Below are 18,423 nucleotides of genomic sequence, written 5' to 3'. Positions count from 1 at the left end.
TGAAACTTTGACTTTGATCCGGTCTATCGCGACCAGATATCGCAATATGGTGCTATAAGATTATAAGTGCTATATAATGCTAAATCTTTGAAAATTCATATCTCCGGTTCCCTACATTGGATTTTTGTTGTTTTGGTGTCAATTTAAAGGTAAAAAGATTTCCTATTCTTATAAATTGGTGTTGGATTTTTATTATGTGTTGTGTCTTGATCATTTACTAAATTTGTGTTTTTAAATGCTTTACATTCCTGCGAAGCTACCAAGGGTTGAGCATAGGAATAGTTTTCTAAGACCTATTCTGAGCCCTATACTGTGTTAGTGGCCTTATTGCCAGTGGCAGACCTATATTTGCCCCTACCAATAATCCACTTTCCAACAATCATTCTTGAGATTTAATAATTCCTTTCTTTTTAACTGCGAATCAAGTTTCACAAAGGTGGAAAGGCCCCAAGAGGATCTTCCAAACAAATCTTTCTTCTGTCCCACACTCCTCTCAAGTTGAATTCCAGAGTCAAGATCAGTGTTGATGTTGATGCAGCTAAGACCTCTTCTTCATCAACAGTTGATTGAAATGAATGGAGGACTGAAATCCAGGTGGGCAGTCCTGTGGCGGCTGGCCCACATCGATGCAGTGCTAAGGCTCATACGTGAGCCTTAGCAAGACCCCACAATGGGAACGCCATTGCATGTTCCTGCAGTGCATGGACCGTCAAGTCTATGCCCTGAAGGAACTGGGGGTGCACGCATACAGGGGGCACACTATGTACCCCCGTGCATGCATCCCCTGGAACAGAGGCAACAGGGAACCGTTTCCTCACCACCACACTTTTCATGGCAGTTTCACTGCCATGAAAACTGTGGCGGCGAGAAAACTCCTAATATGCTTGGCAGTGCCGCAGCGGCACCACCAGCTTATTAGGGGCCTCAGATCGCTGCAAAACCGACAGGGATTGCAGATTCCTGGCATCAGCAACAGTCCCATGGAGGTTCGATCACCCAACTTGTAATAGGGCAGTTGGACCACCAGTGCAAAATGGAGTCGCACCACCATCGTGGGTTTGGCGGTCCATCACACTGTCAAACTGAAAATAAGGCCCTACGTCTCAAGAGATATCTACCTATAGAATATATCATATGTCTTGAGAACATCAAGATTAAATGCACATATAAAAAGATATGATAATCAGCATATCTGTGAAGGATTTATGATTTAACCCATATGTATGAATATAAATTAATTGTTCATGTTATTTTTATTTAGGATTTTAATATGAATATACATGAATGTTATCAACCCATAATACACTCCAAAGTACATATACATTGATATAACAATAACAAAAATAAAAAAATATAAAAAAGTGGAAGATGCCACAACATTACAAACGGAAAAAAACTCTTTATAAATATTTAGGAAGGCCACACAATTGTTTTTTTTTTATAAAAATGCATGCATGAACCGTTATAATTTTGTTAAGACATTGCATTTAACTCACAATGCAACAACAGCATGGTCTCTGTTCCCTGCACGCCACAAAATATCAGCAATGGCTATCGAAAGGCAATTTGTTCTTTGGTGATTTGAAGGTTTTAAACACCTGAAAAAGAACACATTAAGGTCAAGTCGTTTACAAACAGGAAAAACATTAAAGAAAAAAAGTTCACGTTCAGGAGCATTTTCGTTGAACGGGTTTCTCACTCTAAAGCTTTTGGTTGTTCATATATATACACACCACATATGCGTTCTGTTGCTATGGGACACGAGTAAAAAAGCTAATATCTTGATCTGCTTTTTTACCCAGTTAGGCAACCAATATTATCAATTAAGTAGCATAGCAAATAGAGACAATGTTTGGTGATATAAAACTATTAACTCTAAATGATCATACAGGATCGAACGCACCTTATTGATGAAAATGGCTGCCAGAGCACATTCCAAATGTGAATCAGACACTGGTCCCTTACAGCACCCCCCCTGCTGTAATTTCTCGATTAGCACATGCAGAAAATACCTCAGTGCATGGCTGCCTAAAGCAGGTCCATACCTTATTATTTTCACGGTATGGGAGGAATCTGGAGTTGAATTGTGGGACTGGGGTTGCACCTGGCCTAAGGCCCATGTCCCAAAAAAGAACCTTCAGGTGCCCTTGGATAATAAATCATACTGAGTATTACTATCAGTTGCACAAGTCGTCTCCTCCTGTAAACAATTTACAAACTGCACACAGCTGAGGTGGCTTCAGTTGCATATTCTGGATATGGGCATATTATAGAATCCGTAGGAGAGATACACAGGCTATCCCACATGTATTCTGTATGCACTACATTCTTAATGTGTCCTCGAGGAACGATGAGCAATTTGTCCACAAAATCTTAAGGATGTTATATTCTGCTGTTTGATGCTCCCCTTCTCAACTCACCCCTCTAATTCCTCCTATGGAGGGGTATCTACTTATTGCGTGGGAAGAGAACAAGAATGCAGGATTCGGAGGTCACCTTTATGGCGATACTGTTAATCTGAATCTAATGTCCTCTCTCAACTCCAAAAAGCTCTGAAAATGTCTTCTACCAGCAGCCAGAACAAGACACAGAGACGTTTCTGGTGCGGTGGCGCACTGGCCTAGGCGATTAGCGTGGCCATATGCGGTGTGTGGACTTATGCATTGCAGTGGGTTCTATGCAGCTATGAGGGCTTATTTACAAGAGGTCTGCACAGCCGAAGCGTCCGTTTTCTTGACACTCCGTTGGCGCAGGCCTCTCAATTATATCTATGAGGTGACACAAAGCCACCCTGTGAGGCTTTGCGTGGCCTCATTAATATGGAGTAAGGCAAGTCACCGCAAAGTGCTGAATTGCCTTACTCTGCTTCAAGGAGGCTTTGCGGTGGGTATTCCCACCCAATACCCATTGATTTTGGCACTGCCCCAGATTTACAAACTCACTTAAACCTGGGGCAGCATGAAAAGCTTACGACTTCTCAGAGTAAGCGTAACGAGGCCTCGTATTCACATGTGTGCTGCATTCTACAGCATACATAGAATGAGGAAAACGCCTCTCTGGGTTGTTTTTGTGCAGGAAGATGGCCCTTCCTGCACAAAAACAATCATGGCAACAACACAGATACCCTTGCACTATGGTGCAAGAGTGTCTGCGTTGGAGCTAGGCACCAAATTGTGCACAGGCACAAAGGACAGGAATTCGCCGTATTTCAATAATACTGCACATTCCAGTCATTTCCTTTAAACGCAGGGCAGAGCAAAAAAAAGTTGTAAAGAGTCCCTTGGTTTACAGCTCTGAAAAAAGCACTCTACCGTCTTGCTATGGAGTCATAGGTTACCAAATGATGGGGAACAGGTGAGAGAATTACACTACGACCCCAAATCTGTATCGCAGCTTCTAATGCAAGGAGAGAGACGAGGGAGTAACAGTGGTGTCTGCACTTGCAAGGGTTTCCAATCAGCACATTTTGGTGAAGTCCTTTCAGGTACACAGTGCAGTGTAGGATTTACCTCAACATAGGAAATAACTGGTGATGAGCCTGTACTCAAGTAAAACCCCATTTGTTTCATTGCAGCTTCTACTCATGTTACCTGTAACACAAACAGGAGTAGCACAGTTGTGGTGGGGGATGCTTCAATAAATAGACAGAAGGCACAGCTTGGTATTACCCTCTCACCATATGCTATGGGCTTTCTGGTGCATCATTCCGACTCCTAAGATGTTGCAATGCATGGAGGGCTATTGTACATCAGAAATATACCTTTAGTCATTACACACTCATACTCCCACATGCATTGTATGTTCAAAGAATTCGATTTTTTGGTGCATTAGGAGTTTTTGATGTTTTTGTCAGGGTTCAATTGCAAGTCTTTAGAATGCCCATTTAATGTCTTTTTCGTGTTTTCATGTCAGCACGATCTGTCCCCAAAATTGTGAACTTCTCTCGTCAGATCGCAGCTCCTGCTCTATTCCGCCCTCTTTTTTTCCCTTCACTGTATGTACTGTGGTATTCCCTTCTTTGTGTTCATGGGCCATGTCCTGGTTTCAGTCGCTGCCTTTGCCACTGTGACATGTGTAGCGGGCTATGTTGGGACTGTTAGTGACAACCAGAGACATCCTATTTGCACTATGTTGCTGTCGTTGAGGGGGAAGGGTCAATAATGTTTCTTGGGGCATATTTAAAAACGTATCACTTTTAATAAATTGAGAAAAACAATTGGTAGTGGTGTTCCCTAAAAGGGAGTAACCGCACATTCAATACATACAAATAACAAAAAATTCTGTTAGTTGGGGCACAAAGTCATCATAATTACTGATAGTCTATTTGGATCTCCTCTTTTTCGTTGATTATGACATGTTTTTACATGATCGTATGTCTCTTAGGGGTTACTAGACTTATCACTTATATTTTTATATATTATCTTTACAGCCAGCCTTGAGAAAGTCGTAGTACGGACTCTGTACTGGTGAAACATGTGTTGGCTGGTTGTTTTTTCTTGACGCTTGTGAATAAAAAGAAAATCATATGCAAAAAGACTTCGGCTTGATCATCTTGTCCCAAGGAGATTACTCTCGATGAATTACGCATATATTTTGACTGTACTGTTGAAGGAATTTTTGTGACTAACAAGTCATTTCTAACATTGCTATCTGGATAGTGCTGAACTGACCCCATTTTTTGAATTTCACTTTTAATAAATGTCTTTTCATGCAGTGATCTAATCCGATGTGCTAAAGCGAAGCACTTCCTGCAAGTTTTTCAAATTTGCAGATAGTGCATCTTATTTTTACACTACGTTTATTGCACAATGTACATGCCAAACATTTTTACGGCTATGCTCACGATGGCTTCTTCAAGTCAAAAAAAGGCCCTTAACAGCTTTGTCCCTGCACACGCTATTAATTTGCTGGTGTGCCCACTTCTATTTGCAACTCTGGCTTAGTATGTGGGGACGTCAGTCACTTAGTAAAATGATTTGTAAACAGGGCCGGACTGGGAACCGCAACCGGCCCTGGCAAAGTGCTCAGCCGGCCCCCCTCCCCACTGGGAGGGGGTTGGAGGTGCCGCTGAGCTCTTTGCCAGGGCCGGTACAGCCCTGTAACAAAAATGGCCCCCAGGGGCCCAAAACCAGCCCCCACCAGTGCACCGCACCGGGGGATTGCCCGGTGCCCGCTATGGCCCCTAAACACTTGTATATATCTGTATTTATGTAATTGATTGCACTGTATATATCTTTCACCTTGTGAGCACTACGCACAATTGTCACTCAATTGCACCCTGACACTTGTTCTGACAGTCTCCCCGTGTACTGTATGACATCAATGAATGACATAATTCTGATAAAAAAAGTTGCAGTACAACCACTTGATCTTATGACTTATTTGTTAAGCATTAATTTCTGAAAGCTGTGTTTATATGAGAGCATCTATCCCGATTTGCATTTAATAAGAAGTGTCAAAAGCAATTTTGCTTTACCCAACAGAACCACCTTTTTGTTTAACCATTAATTACCCAGGTTCTGAGGGACACAGGGTCACGCCTTTTCTTTAACTGCTCTTTTTCTAGGAGCACACATGGGTTGCTGCATACCTACAAAATGATGCAGCAGCTGCATCATAGGGATTTTAGTTTTTTTTTCTTTTTTTGTTAGGCATGCTGCACAGCCAGCACGGGCAACACAGCACGGGCAACACAGCATAGCTAAAAGTCATAAGAAGCGTCAATATGTCCCACTGTCGAGACCTATTGGCTGACAGGTTTACCACCTCTTGACCCTGGAAACGTTTCTTCTGGGCGTGACGTCAGCGTGTGTGAGCATCACTCTTATAAAACCGCCTTATAAAACATTCTTTTCAGATAACTACTAATGCCGCTTTTTTAAACCTCCATGTATTTCATCATCTGCAACAGTCTCAGCAGAGTACTAATGCCAAAAAGTATAAATATGAAAAGAAGAATATAAAAATCAGGAGATGATCCCATGACCGGAAAGAACTGTCTACAAAGGATCATGGAATCTCTCTCTAGGAAATGTAACACACATCTCATGTATTTTTCAAAGACATTCTAATTTAGATATTACCGTGAATAGTTATAAAACGTTTTAAAAATATATATATTTTGGTTTGCATGTCTACCTCCATCAACCTGTGAATTTGAAAGAAAGCGATGTTTAAAAAAGAAGGATGCAAAAACAAGGAGATGATGGACGGAGTGCTAAAACTTTTCAGACACTCCCCCCAGTCACAGATCTGGGTTGAATACATCAGCGTTCTTTAGCTTTTTTCTCCACCCCAGACCTAGCCATATGCAAATCAATCTTGACCCTTTGTCTCATGGGAACAGTCTGTCCAGCCCAAATTGCCAAGTCAGGTCTTCCCTAGACCAGAAATAAGCATCCTGGGATCAGTAACACCCCTCATCATCCAGGCTAGCTTGAATCCAGTGGCAAAGTGAGCAAGAGACCCACGTCTGGGCATACTCTGCACATTTAGGTCGAACAAAGAAAAAACAAGGAGATGATGGACGGAGTGCTGAAACTTTTCAGACACTCCCCCCCCCCCCATCCCCTCCCCCCGCGTCACAGATCTGGGTTAAATCAATCATCGTTCTTTAGCTCACTTCACCACCCCAGTTCAGACCAAGCTATATGCAAATCAGTCTTGACCCTGATCCTTATGGGAACAGTCCAGCCCAAACCGACAAGCCAGGTCTTCCCAGGACTGGAAACAAGCATCCTGGGATGCAAATTAAAATGAAGGTGACAGGAGGATCAGGCATGCTGTAGCAATTAATTTGCACATGAAGGGACCACTATTTGATCATTAACCTGTTTCTATCCAGGAAAGGGTGGACAGGAATAAGTGACTCTAGTGGCTTTTTGACACTAAAACACAGGAAACAGACACAATACTTAAAGAAATCAGTGGAAATTGCCTTTTTTTACTATTGTCTTGCAAATCTGTAGCACAAAGTTACAACCAAAGTCTTTTGTTATTACATTAAGGATATCTCAAATACCACTATCATGGTCATTGCACACCAAAACCACCCAGGAATATGGAAAAGGAATAACTCAAGAACTTGCTCTGGGAGGAAGCAGTAGGGGAGCCCCTCTCGGAGCGAGACTGGTTGAGAATTCATGAGGGGGTCCCGGAGGTAAGTTCTAATGTGCGATTTAAGCTAATACAATACAATGTCATGCATCAGGTTAATCTCACCCCGCAGACCTTATGTAAAATCTACCCTGACCGCTCAGGTGCAAGCCCCCAATGCCCAGAGACAAAGGTGAACTTTCTACACGTGGTGTGGACATGCCTGGTCCTAACTTGCATGGGCATCTATGCTAGTAGACCTGAGGGACTCGCAGACCCTCGATGCACTGGAGGATTGATATAGCGGATTGTTTTTCTGTTTTTGGGTTGGCTGCCGGGTGGATGCTAACGGATTGGAGGCTGGGTAGCAATACCCTTAGATATTCAAAATCCGCACAAGACACACATAATAAGAAAACAGGAACCATGACACAGAGAGGGGGGGTTATTGCTGTTTAGTTGGCATAGAAATCATTGCACTGAACTGTAGGGGGAGATCCCTCCAAAATAGTTGGCGTGGCTGTACATGGAACATATCTGTGGTTGCGGAGGCAAGGGAACATGGGTCTCCCTGACATAGCTCCTGCTTGTACAACTTGTTCTTATGAATCAAAATGCCAATAAAGTTTTTGGGAGAAAAAAAAATCTCCTTTTTTTAAAAATATTTTTATTTGGAGAGGGTATACAAAGTAAAAAAAATATACATTCATGAGCAATATTCACATATAAATGTAACTAGCATCTGATCCAGCAAGAGCTTATTATTCAGTATTTCATATATATTTACAATGCAGAGCCAGTAAATAAAAAATCTTCGATCTCAGATCAATTGTTTCCTGTCACAAGATCTAAAAACCATGATTCAGCCTGTTTCGTTACATAGCAGATTGCCTTATAATCCATTTCTTCATGGGAGCCCAGATTCCCTTACCTCTTCTGCTTGCATCACGGCCTTTGCATTTATATAATGATTTCTCAAAGTGATATATGGCCAGCAAGCGACCTAGCTAGGCTTGAAATTGAGGAGGGTCCGCATCTTAACAGTGAGTAGCAATGAGAAGTCGGGTTACAGCTATTGCGACGAAGATAAATTTGCTCCTACGGTGACCACATTGTACCTTCTCATTGCACCCTAGCAGCATTAGGGTTGGAGTTATATTAATTATACTCTCTATAGCTACTGTCAGGAATGCCTCTCTTTGTTTTTATCAGTGGATCCAGTTTATCACAGCCATAAAACATGTGAATTGTATCGGCTGGCCCTTGATCACATCGGGGACATTTATCATCCTCACTTTTCCCCCACCGATGTAGTTTTGCGGGTGTAAAGTAGAGGTTGTATATCAGCTAACCTGGGCTTTCAGGTTAGCTGCCAGAAACGTCCCTTTAGCTAAAGCTAATGAGCTGTACAAATCAATGTCAGGGTCTCCGATTTTTGTAGCCCATTTAGTTTCTACTACCTCGAGATCATCAGGGAGTGTAGCGATCAACATTTTATATATGTTTTTAAATTTTGTCAGAGGCTTACAGATAGTCTCTATTAAGGAGATCCTATGCACGGAGAGTCCCTTCTCCTTAATTTTATTTAAAAAGCTGGTAAGCGGCATCTATACCGTAGCTTTGTTGTAACTCAAGGAACGACAGACTTTGTTCAATTAAATAGAGGTCCACCAGTCTCAAAATTCCCTTTTCCTCCAATTGCCTAGCCAATTTATCGTACATTGATATAGGAAAAAGGGGCGATCGCCACAGTTGCGTATATCTGTTATATATGGGTATTTTCACAAGCTCTATCATTCTTTTCCATATTTTCCATATTGCAATTACCACCTTAAATTTAGTTTTTTTGTAGAAGAAGCACTCCCCGTGAGTTTATTCCTATTGCTAGCTCACATATCGAGGGGAGGTCCCCATCTACATCGTATTGTCTATTTCCCAATGTTTACTGTGTGAAAGAAGTGAAAGAGTCTTTTGAAGTGGGCTGAATTGAGGTCATGCCTCTGTTGAGGTCCTCCATTCTTACAAACACGATGCTGATAGAAAGAGTCTATAACCCTGAGTAGTTGGGCAGCCCTTGCAACTAGTAACCACTTGTACAACTTTTCATCACGTCTAGTCACTGTACCAAATTTTGACACTGGCTCTCCGGGGAACAGAACAGGATCAAATTTCTGACTTAAGGCCTTCAAAAACAGTTTCATGCACCTTGGCAGTAGCCAGCTTCGCCAGCTTACTCAAACGCCGCTTCTGGCTCAAAAGACCTCAACACTCAGCATTCAGGCTCAGGACCTTAAGCTTGAATGACCCTCACTATCCAGACAAGGTGAAAGCTCAAGGGAAACTAACATTGCTAGCAAAGGACTTCAACATGGTGTGACATGTATAAAACCTCATTTTAATTACCCAGATCAACTCTACTTTCCAGACACTTCCTCACTTCAAACCAGTTTGGAGTAGCTTGACAACTTTCATGACTGATTCAATACTCTGTATGAGCTTCCCACATTTTTTGATTTGATGCTCATCTCCTGGCTGGAATATGCCTCACGAGATACAACTACCGATTCAAAGGCACTTTAGATAAAGATTCAAGGTGGCATGATTTATTTTTGGGGAGAGTTGTTTTGATTATTATTAACTATTGATCCACTGATCCAATTCCGATTGTGTTCCCACTTTAATGTAATCTTTATCTTTTAGCTAGACTTGGTTTGGAAATTAAAGTTTTTATGTCATTTGAAGGCAATGTTGTCAACCGTGGCCCATTCCACATTCTTTCCTTTGTTTCTCACGTTAAAAATCCAAAACGGACGGAAGGATACTTTATACATGGAAACTGATTTGTGTTTGTGGGACTTGTATGGAATTATTCCAACATACGAAAGACAAAAACACAAATATAAACTTGTGTCATAAAAAAAAACTTGTTAACAATATATTAATAGTACTCATAAAGCTTGAAACGTGTTTTAGCTGCGAATATTTTAGAATTCTCAGGAGTGCAAAATTAGTTGCTAAACTAAGAAACATTTAAAACATTACATGCAACGTATGCACTTCACAAGTACTATCTTCTGTGAAAGACCCCATGCTCGCAGTGGCCTTTCCATGCCTTATTGCATTCTTTTGAAAACCTGCTTTTCTCCATGGGACACCCTTTATACAAGTAATGTGGTGAAAAATGTTTATGTGGTCACGGGACTCCAAGGTGGAAAGGTAAAGCATTCAAATCTATGAGTTAAAAGGCACATTCGTTTAGCCCGAATGAACATGAATAAATCAGCTAACACAATTTCACAGGCACTGAAAATGCCATGCTAGTGGTTTTCTCGTTCTAAAGGTCACTCGTTTTACCAGGTTCAGAACAGCTACTTGTACTTTTAGTTGTGGCAAGTCCTGCCGGTATATTACGCTGACTTACCGAGAATCGCTGCCTTCTCCGAAGATAAGTCGTTGCAAGAGACAGCCTTGAACTGCGGCCAACACTCCACATGGGCCACCCTAAAAAGAGGACCAGAGAACAGCTGGATTACACAGTAAACACATGGTATCTAGGGAGAAATAGTCACGATGCTGTGGCATGTGTTCAGTTTATTGTTATGCATCTCTTTTGATCTCTGTGTTTTCGCATTTAGCCTCGTTCTCAACATGTGTTATGTTCCAGCGGGAGACCAAGAGCCCCAAGGGTCAGATGAGCACACAAATGGAACATCCTCATCCACATAATTATCCACATAATTACCATTACCGCATCAGAAGGTACCAACCACAGTGGACAATAAGCCAGGTGCCAGGACTTTTTGCGGTTGTAAGTATTGTAGGAAGGTGTGTGGTGTCATGGAAGAGCATATTGAAGTGTTGCACATAAAAAAGGGGGAAAGGGGAGGTAAGCACAGAGTTCGCCTCCCCTACACTACAACTATGTGACAACTAGTTCCAGAGGGGTAAAGGAGTAACTGCAAAGATGTAAATATCCCTAGTCACAAAGATAGATTTACACAGGTAGATTTTTCACGTGTAAATGCACTGTTGCATTTAAGTGTAAATTTACAATTTTGTTCTATTCACCATTTCCTAATGTAGATTTACACCAATAATTGCTGTCACAGAACTCAGGTCAGCCGAGCTGAGTTATTTATTCTCTTTCTCACACATAACATATAGGCGCATACTGTTTAAGGTATTAGTGATAAGAATTAAGTGATAGAGAAACCCAAGTAAAGCAACCATAACCAAACATGTAGAAAAGAGGTGACAATAACGTGACTCTGTTTTTGAAAAAGTTACTAGTATATACAAGGACGTCTGGATGATCACTTTACAATGGGAAAGGGGCAGCCATACTGTTATCTGGTGCTTCCTCCTTTAGTTGGTGTTAACGACGTTTCAACCCTTCTTGCAATACGAGAATAAATAACTCAGTTCTGTGACAGAAAAAATTGGGCTATATAAGTCTTTTTTCAATTCATTTATGACAGATGTGTTCTGTTTAATTATTCATGTCTCTTTCTTTGATTAATCCACACAGAAATATTCTGTGGTGGTAAGAAATTATTTTCAGAAATGACTTCCATGTGAACACTTGTTATAAGTTTAGCTTAATACCAAGTTCGCATGGACATATGGGTTGCTCTTGTTCTTTTGAAATAGTTATATTTAGATGCAGAGGGGAAAGAACTTGGAATAGTAAAACTCCATACTCTGACTACAAGCTTTATTCCTGTCTCCGGAGTAAACTAAAAATGCAGAGGAATAGTTCCATTCAAAACAAGGAGCCTTTCATGTAAACATAGCGATACCAAAGGGAATGATGGATGGAGCGTTTGAGCAAATCAAACATTCACCCCAGTCAACTGATCTGGGTTTAATCCATCATCATTCTTTAGCTCACTCCGCCACCCCAGTTCAGACATGGCCATATGCAAATCAGTCTGACCCTGTGCCTCATGGGAACAGTCCAGCTCGAACTGCCAAGCCATGTCTTCCCTGGAGCGGAAACAAGCATCCTGGGACCGGTTTCTGGCTAATCAGCCGTCATCAGCCAGGCTAGCTTGAATCCAGTGGCAAAGTGAGCAAGGGACCCACGTCTGGGCATACCCTGCCGCGTTGTAAAGGTCGTTTTCCGTGCATCAAGGAAGCCAAGAGAGCAGCCATCACCAACTGCATAGACCCTGCAGCCATCACACAAAGGGTTTATTCAAGACTATCAAGGAATGTGCCAGCCCTCCAGCCACAGAGAACACCATCCACCCCTCCCCAAAACTCTGGGACTCCCTCTCAGACTCCTTTCACATCAATATTGCCACGATCTACAACAACTTCTGCCTCCAAACCCACCACCCCCCAGCCTTGAGAACCTAAAGCAACCAGCAAACACCGGTCGAACAGTTACCACCTGGTCTTCACTCACTGTGCAGACCACTTCTACCATCATGTCGTCCATCCACTCTGGGGCACAGACCAACTCCTGCCCCCACCATCTCTTCAACCTCTGAGCCAACCCTATTGGAGCTCACCAGCATCCTCAACACTTCCATCTCCACAGCAACCTTTCCAGATGGATGGAACCACGTAGAGGTCAGACCCCTCCTAAAAAAGCCCTCAGCAGACCCCACCGGCATCAAAACTACCAACCAATCTCCCTGCTCCCCTTCTCGGACAAAGTACTTGAGAAAACCACCAACAAAAAGCTCACTGAATACCTGGAACTCAACCAGCTGCTTGACGCCTCACAATCTGGATTCTGCACCAACCACAGCACCGGCTCAGAGAATATTTATGTTTCCGAGCGAGGAAAAATGTACACTTGGATGCAGTGTTACTAAGTGAATTACCCATTTTTGATTTATTTAAATAGGGGCACTTCTAACCGTGACTCAGCATTACGAAGCCAGTGACCCATTCTGATTTATTCAACTATGGGCTCCTGCACCCCTGATTTCATACTAATTTTAACTTGATCAGTAGGTACCTTGGGATGTAATCACTATATTGTTTAGGTCTTCTGCCTACATGTAAGGTTGGACCAGGAGCCTATTGGCCCTTTCATGCACTTGATTTTGTGCAGAGTCTTGCCGCCCCAATGAAGGTTGCCCACATTCCTTTCTTTATGTCCTGATGAAGACCCGTTATCTATGTCTTCAATTGGCATATTAATCATCCAGGCTTAGATAATTGTGCGAACAATTATATAAGCCATGATTGGTTATCATTATCCTAATAACAGATGTGCTTAGATTCATCGGCCACCTGACCTTATATGGATATACCTTGATTACTTGAGAGACTTTTGCTAGCAGGCTGATCACAGTGGCACGTTGCATGCCACTGTGTTTAATGTTTCCTGCAACTTCCAGATTAATTATTCTTTCTTCCTTCATTGCATCCCACACTTGAGCACTCCTATGAGCACTTTTGCTTTGCACTTCATGAAGCAACCAGAAAGTTATTATTGATTGCATGTATTTTTTGATAAGGAAAATATAAAGAACCGAATTGATTTACATACACTATTGTCATTGGATTACTTTTCTCTCTTTCATGAATCAATTTATGTTGATGTAGATACGGTATTGGATACCCTGTTTGTTGTGTTTGCCAATAAGCCCAATGGGTGTTTGTATCGAATTGTACCCAGGTCCTTTGTCCTTTTGAGTTACCCCATTAGTTTGTAACGAAACACAGCACTGAGATAGTGCTGATCGCCACGACAGATGACAGTAGATCTCTCTTTGACTGGAGAAACTGTGGCCCTGATCCTCAACCTCTACGCTGCATTTGACACCGTCTCCCACCATACCCTCATCAACAGACTCCAAACTGCCAGCATACATCAAAACCCCCTAAAATGGATTTCCTCTTTCCTCTCAGGATGCCCAAAGAATATCTGATTGCATTCCTTCTCCTCTGCACCCCAGGACATCACATGCGGCATACCCTAGGATCTTCCCTCAGCCACACCCTATTCAACATTTACAGGATTCCCTTGCAGATGTCATCAGATCCCATGGCCTCATCATAATCTCCTATGCCGATGACACTCAACCCAACCTTTCACTCAAATGAGGACCCCACCAACACCAAAGCCAACTTCCGCAGTGACATGCCATACGTAACCAACTGGATGCGAGACAGCTGCCTCAAGCTCAACACTGACAAAACTGAAGTACTGATCTTTCTGAAAAACACCTCCGTATGGGACCCCAGCTTGTGGCCAGCAGAACTCAGGCCTTCAGACAGACCACATGCACACCTTCTGTATGCTCCATAGAATCTTCAGATTTATTTATTTATTTATTTAAAACACTTGTATAGCGCAGCTGTCACCTTGCAGGTATCCTGGCGCTGTAAAATAACTCCTAAGGTGGAAGACAGTGGGGAACAACAGATAAAGGTAACCAGAGTTTAGCATTTAGGGAAAAGCCAGGTTTTAATCCGCTTTCTGAAAGGAAGAAGTTCAGTTGTTTGGCGAATGTCAAGAGGCAGGCTATTCCAAAGTTTTGCGGCTGCAATTCTAAAGGATCTTCCCCCAGTCCTGACCTTGTTGAATCTTGGTACTGTGACAAGACAGGCTGTGGAGGAGCGGAGGGCTCTGGTAGGGATGTACCAGGTGAACATGGATTGTAGGGATCTGGGCCCAACTCCGTGCAGTGCCTTAAAAACAAGACAAAGTGATTTAAAAGCCACTCGCTGATTCATAGGGAGCCAGTGCAGCTCGGCCAAAGCCGCAGTAGCCGAAGATCTCCTTGTCCAGCCAAGGGCCAGTTTGGCAGCGGCAGTTTGAACTCTTTGGAGTCGGTCTAGCAATACAGCTGGGGCTTCTAGCAGCAGCGCATTGCAATAGTCAAGGCGACTAAGAATAGTACACCTGACTATTAACGCCCGGGCCTGTGAGGGAAGAAGTGGCATGATCTTGCGTAGAGAGCGCAAGAGGGCTGAGCAAGTGGACACTGTTTTCGCAACCTGAGTTTCCATGCTGAGTTTGTTGTCCATCATGACACCCAGATTGCGGACGATGGTGACCGGCTGAGGCTTTTCCAGGGCTTCAGGGGGCCAAAAATCGGCTGGGAACAAGCGAGGGATCCGACTTCCGGCACAGAACAGAACCTCGGTTTTGGAGGAGTTAAATTGCAGGGAGTTTTTGTGCAGCCAACCAGCTGTGTCTCTCAGACAGTCGTGTAATGATTCCAGGGGGATCGATTCTTCACCCTCCCAAGAGAGGATGAACTGAGTGTCATCAGCATAGTTTATGGCTTTTAGTTTATGGGATTTTATTAACGTGATCAAAGGTTTAAGGCAGACGTTAAATAAAATAGGGCTGATGGACAAGCCTTGAGGCACCCCATGGGGAACTGGGGAGAAGGCAGATTGAAACGGGGAAGGGACACAGCCTGCTTCCTATCCCGCAGGAAGGAGTGAAACCAGAGCAGGGCGGTGCCGTCAACCCCTGCCTCCCTCAGTCTTTTCAGCAGAGTCACATGATTGACCGTATCGAATGCGGCAGACAGGTCCAGCAGGATCAGGGCTACTGCCTGGCCCCTGTCTGCACGCATACGGAGGTCCTCCATGGCAGTGAGAACAGCTGTTTCAGTGCCATGGGCCGGACGAAAGCCAAATTGTATTTCGTCCAGGATGTGATTCTGCTCCAGATGTTTAGAAAGACAAGAGCTCACCCAGCGCTCGGCGATTTTCGCCGGGAATGGTAATAGGGAGATAGGCCAATAGTTCAATAAACACTCGGGGTTCAGGGAGGGTTTCTTCAACAGTGATGTGATGAGAGCCTGCTTCCAGGGAGCCGGAATTAATCCGCAGCGCAGGGATTGATTGCAGATCCTGCAAAGAGTGCAGAAGAGTTCCACTCCGAAAGCTTTCCAGGTGTTAGGGGGAAAGGGTCGAGAAGGGAACCCCGAAGAAATCCCGCGAGCCAAGCTATCGAAATCCGCCTCCGAAATGGGGGGGAATTCCCGCAAGCAGTCTAAGGGATGGCACCCTGAGCTTACCGTGTTGTAGTCAGTAGTGTCAGCTCCAGGGCCGTTAAAACGGCTCAGTGAGGGGGAAGTGCTCAGGTTATGGATAATGGTCTCAATTTTGTCCTTGAAAAACAGTGCGAGATTTTCGCAGAGTGCTTGTGTGGGAGGGATTGTTTTTTTGGCACAGTCAGGGTGGGTGATGAGCTGTTGGCGGCTGTAGCTATAGTGGAGCAAAAGTAGGTGGATTTACATTTAATATTTGCAGATTTATATTCCAGGAGTTTGTTTTTCCAGATCGGCTTGTTAGTGTCGGAGTATCCTTGCCTCCATTTCCTCTCAGCCTGTTTGCAGGCTAATTTAAGGGTCTTCAGGGAATCATCGAACCAAGGGGCTGATGCTCTGCCCTTAGGTTTGCATCTTTTTAAGGGAACAAGGAAGTCAGTAGTTGAGGATATCCTAGTGCAGAAAGCCTCGTAGTTGTCCTCTACTGGATTATAGGGGGAGAAACTGTCTTCCACTTGAAACACGGCACCAGTAGTTTTCAGTCTTCCCAGAGCTTTCCAATCTCTGTACATGAATTCAGAAAAGACGCTGTGTGCCGGCATTCTAGTCCCCTTACTAGTAATATAGAATTTAAGAAGGGAGTGATCAGTCCAGCCCATAGGCAGGATATCATTCAGGTGTACTAGCTGAGGGGTAGAGAAGATGAGGTCGAGTCGATGCCCTGCTTTATGAGTGGGTTCCTTGACCAATTGTTGGAGTCCCACGCTTTCACAAGAGAGCAGTAGGTTGTTCAGTCCCGTGTCAAGAGTACCATTTGTAAGAAATCAAACAGTCCCTGTTAATAACTCATAAAGAGTTATCCTATCTATAGTGTACCACCATAACTCAAGAGATCCTTACATGGAAAACCACATTCTGCAAAAATATGCACAATAATACAACAATTTGTATAAAATGTAAACAATTTATTCCGTACAAGACACAATCACAAACATTACAGTGCCTCAATATAGAATAGTTAAAAAAGTGTTCACACACTTCCATTAGTTTAGAAATGCAAATATTTTAAGCACAAGAACAAAATTAAAAAGCAGATGGCTGTTAAAAACAAGTTGTCGACGCAGCGTTTCGGTTTTTATGATGACACCTTCATCAGGACAGGGTTTTTAAAAAAACACTCTCATTACATTAGAGATGTCATCCTCTGTAATCAATTCGAGGAAAGTTCCATCAATCATCACGAGACACCATTTAGTAATATAGGTGTAAAGGGTCCACACAAGTCTTTGTATCTTTACTTCTCCGTAGAGTTTTCTTTATTAGAAGGAAAAGGAGCCACCGTTATAAGGGACTTTTTTTGGAGTTATCCTTGGGAGGCAGAGGATCAGACTAAGGTATAGCACGTGACTGGATGTTGTCAACTTATTTTTTGTGTGCTGCCTTTGTAGCGTAGTCTCCCAGGGTGGTCTGTATTCAATTTACCGCCCGTAAAGTCAAGATTCGGCCTCCCTGCTCCTTTTTTCACTTCTTTCGGCACTGACCGAAAGAAGTGAAAAAAGGAGCAGGGAGGCCGAATCTTGACTTTACGGGCAGTAAATTGAATACAGACCACCCTGGGAGACTACGCTACAAAGGCAGCACGCAAAAAATAAGTTGACAACATCCAGTCACGTGCTATACCTTAGTCTGATCCTCTGCCTCCCAAGGATAACTCCAAAAAAAGTCCCTTATAACGGTGGCTCCTTTTCCTTCTAATAAAGAAAACTCTACGGAGAAGTAAAGATACAAAGACTTGTGTGGACCCTTTACACCTATATTACTAAATGGTGTCTCGTGATGATTGATGGAACTTTCCTCGAATTGATTACAGAGGATGACATCTCTAATGTAATGAGAGTGTTTTTTTAAAAACCCTGTCCTGATGAAGGTGTCATCATAAAAACCGAAACGCTGCGTCGACAACTTGTTTTTAACAGCCATCTGCTTTTTAATTTTGTTCTTGTGCTTAAAATATTTGCATTTCTAAACTAATGGAAGTGTGTCAACACTTTTTTTAACTATTCTATATTGAGGCACTGTAATGTTTGTGATTGTGTATTGTACGGAATAAATTGTTTAAATTTTATACAAATTGTTGTATTATTGTGCATATTTTTGCAGAATGTGGTTTTGCCATGTAAGGATCTCTTGAGTTATGGTGGTACACTATAGATAGGATAACTCTTTATGAGTTATTAACAGGGACTGTTTGATTTCTTACTTGTCTTTTTCTCCTCGTCCCTTTACTGGATTTGTGAGGAGACCTCCCTTCCTTTTTTCTTATCTTCTTAAGAGTACCATTTGGCCAGAGGTTAAA

At 42.8% G+C, this 18,423-nt stretch overlaps 1 protein-coding gene across 4 annotated transcripts in view; it reads right to left on the bottom strand.

Annotated features, from left to right (window-relative positions):
• MINDY4 (MINDY lysine 48 deubiquitinase 4) overlaps positions 1-18,423 on the bottom strand; it is a 638,720-nt gene that overhangs the window by 221,402 nt on the left and 398,895 nt on the right. For all 4 annotated transcript variants that reach the window (XM_078665290.1, XM_078665287.1, XM_078665289.1 and 1 more), the window contains exons 9-10: positions 10,517-10,596; positions 1,497-1,598 (exon numbers count right to left, since the gene is read on the bottom strand). In XM_078665290.1, coding sequence (XP_078521416.1) covers positions 1,497-1,598; positions 10,517-10,596 — 182 coding nt within the window. The remainder of the gene's footprint in view (positions 1-1,496; positions 1,599-10,516; positions 10,597-18,423) is intronic.

Source organism: Lissotriton helveticus, chromosome 10, assembly GCF_964261635.1.
Source record: "Lissotriton helveticus chromosome 10, aLisHel1.1, whole genome shotgun sequence".
NCBI classification, from domain to species: domain Eukaryota; kingdom Metazoa; phylum Chordata; class Amphibia; order Caudata; family Salamandridae; genus Lissotriton; species Lissotriton helveticus.
This window is presented reverse-complemented; position numbering and strand designations above follow the sequence as displayed.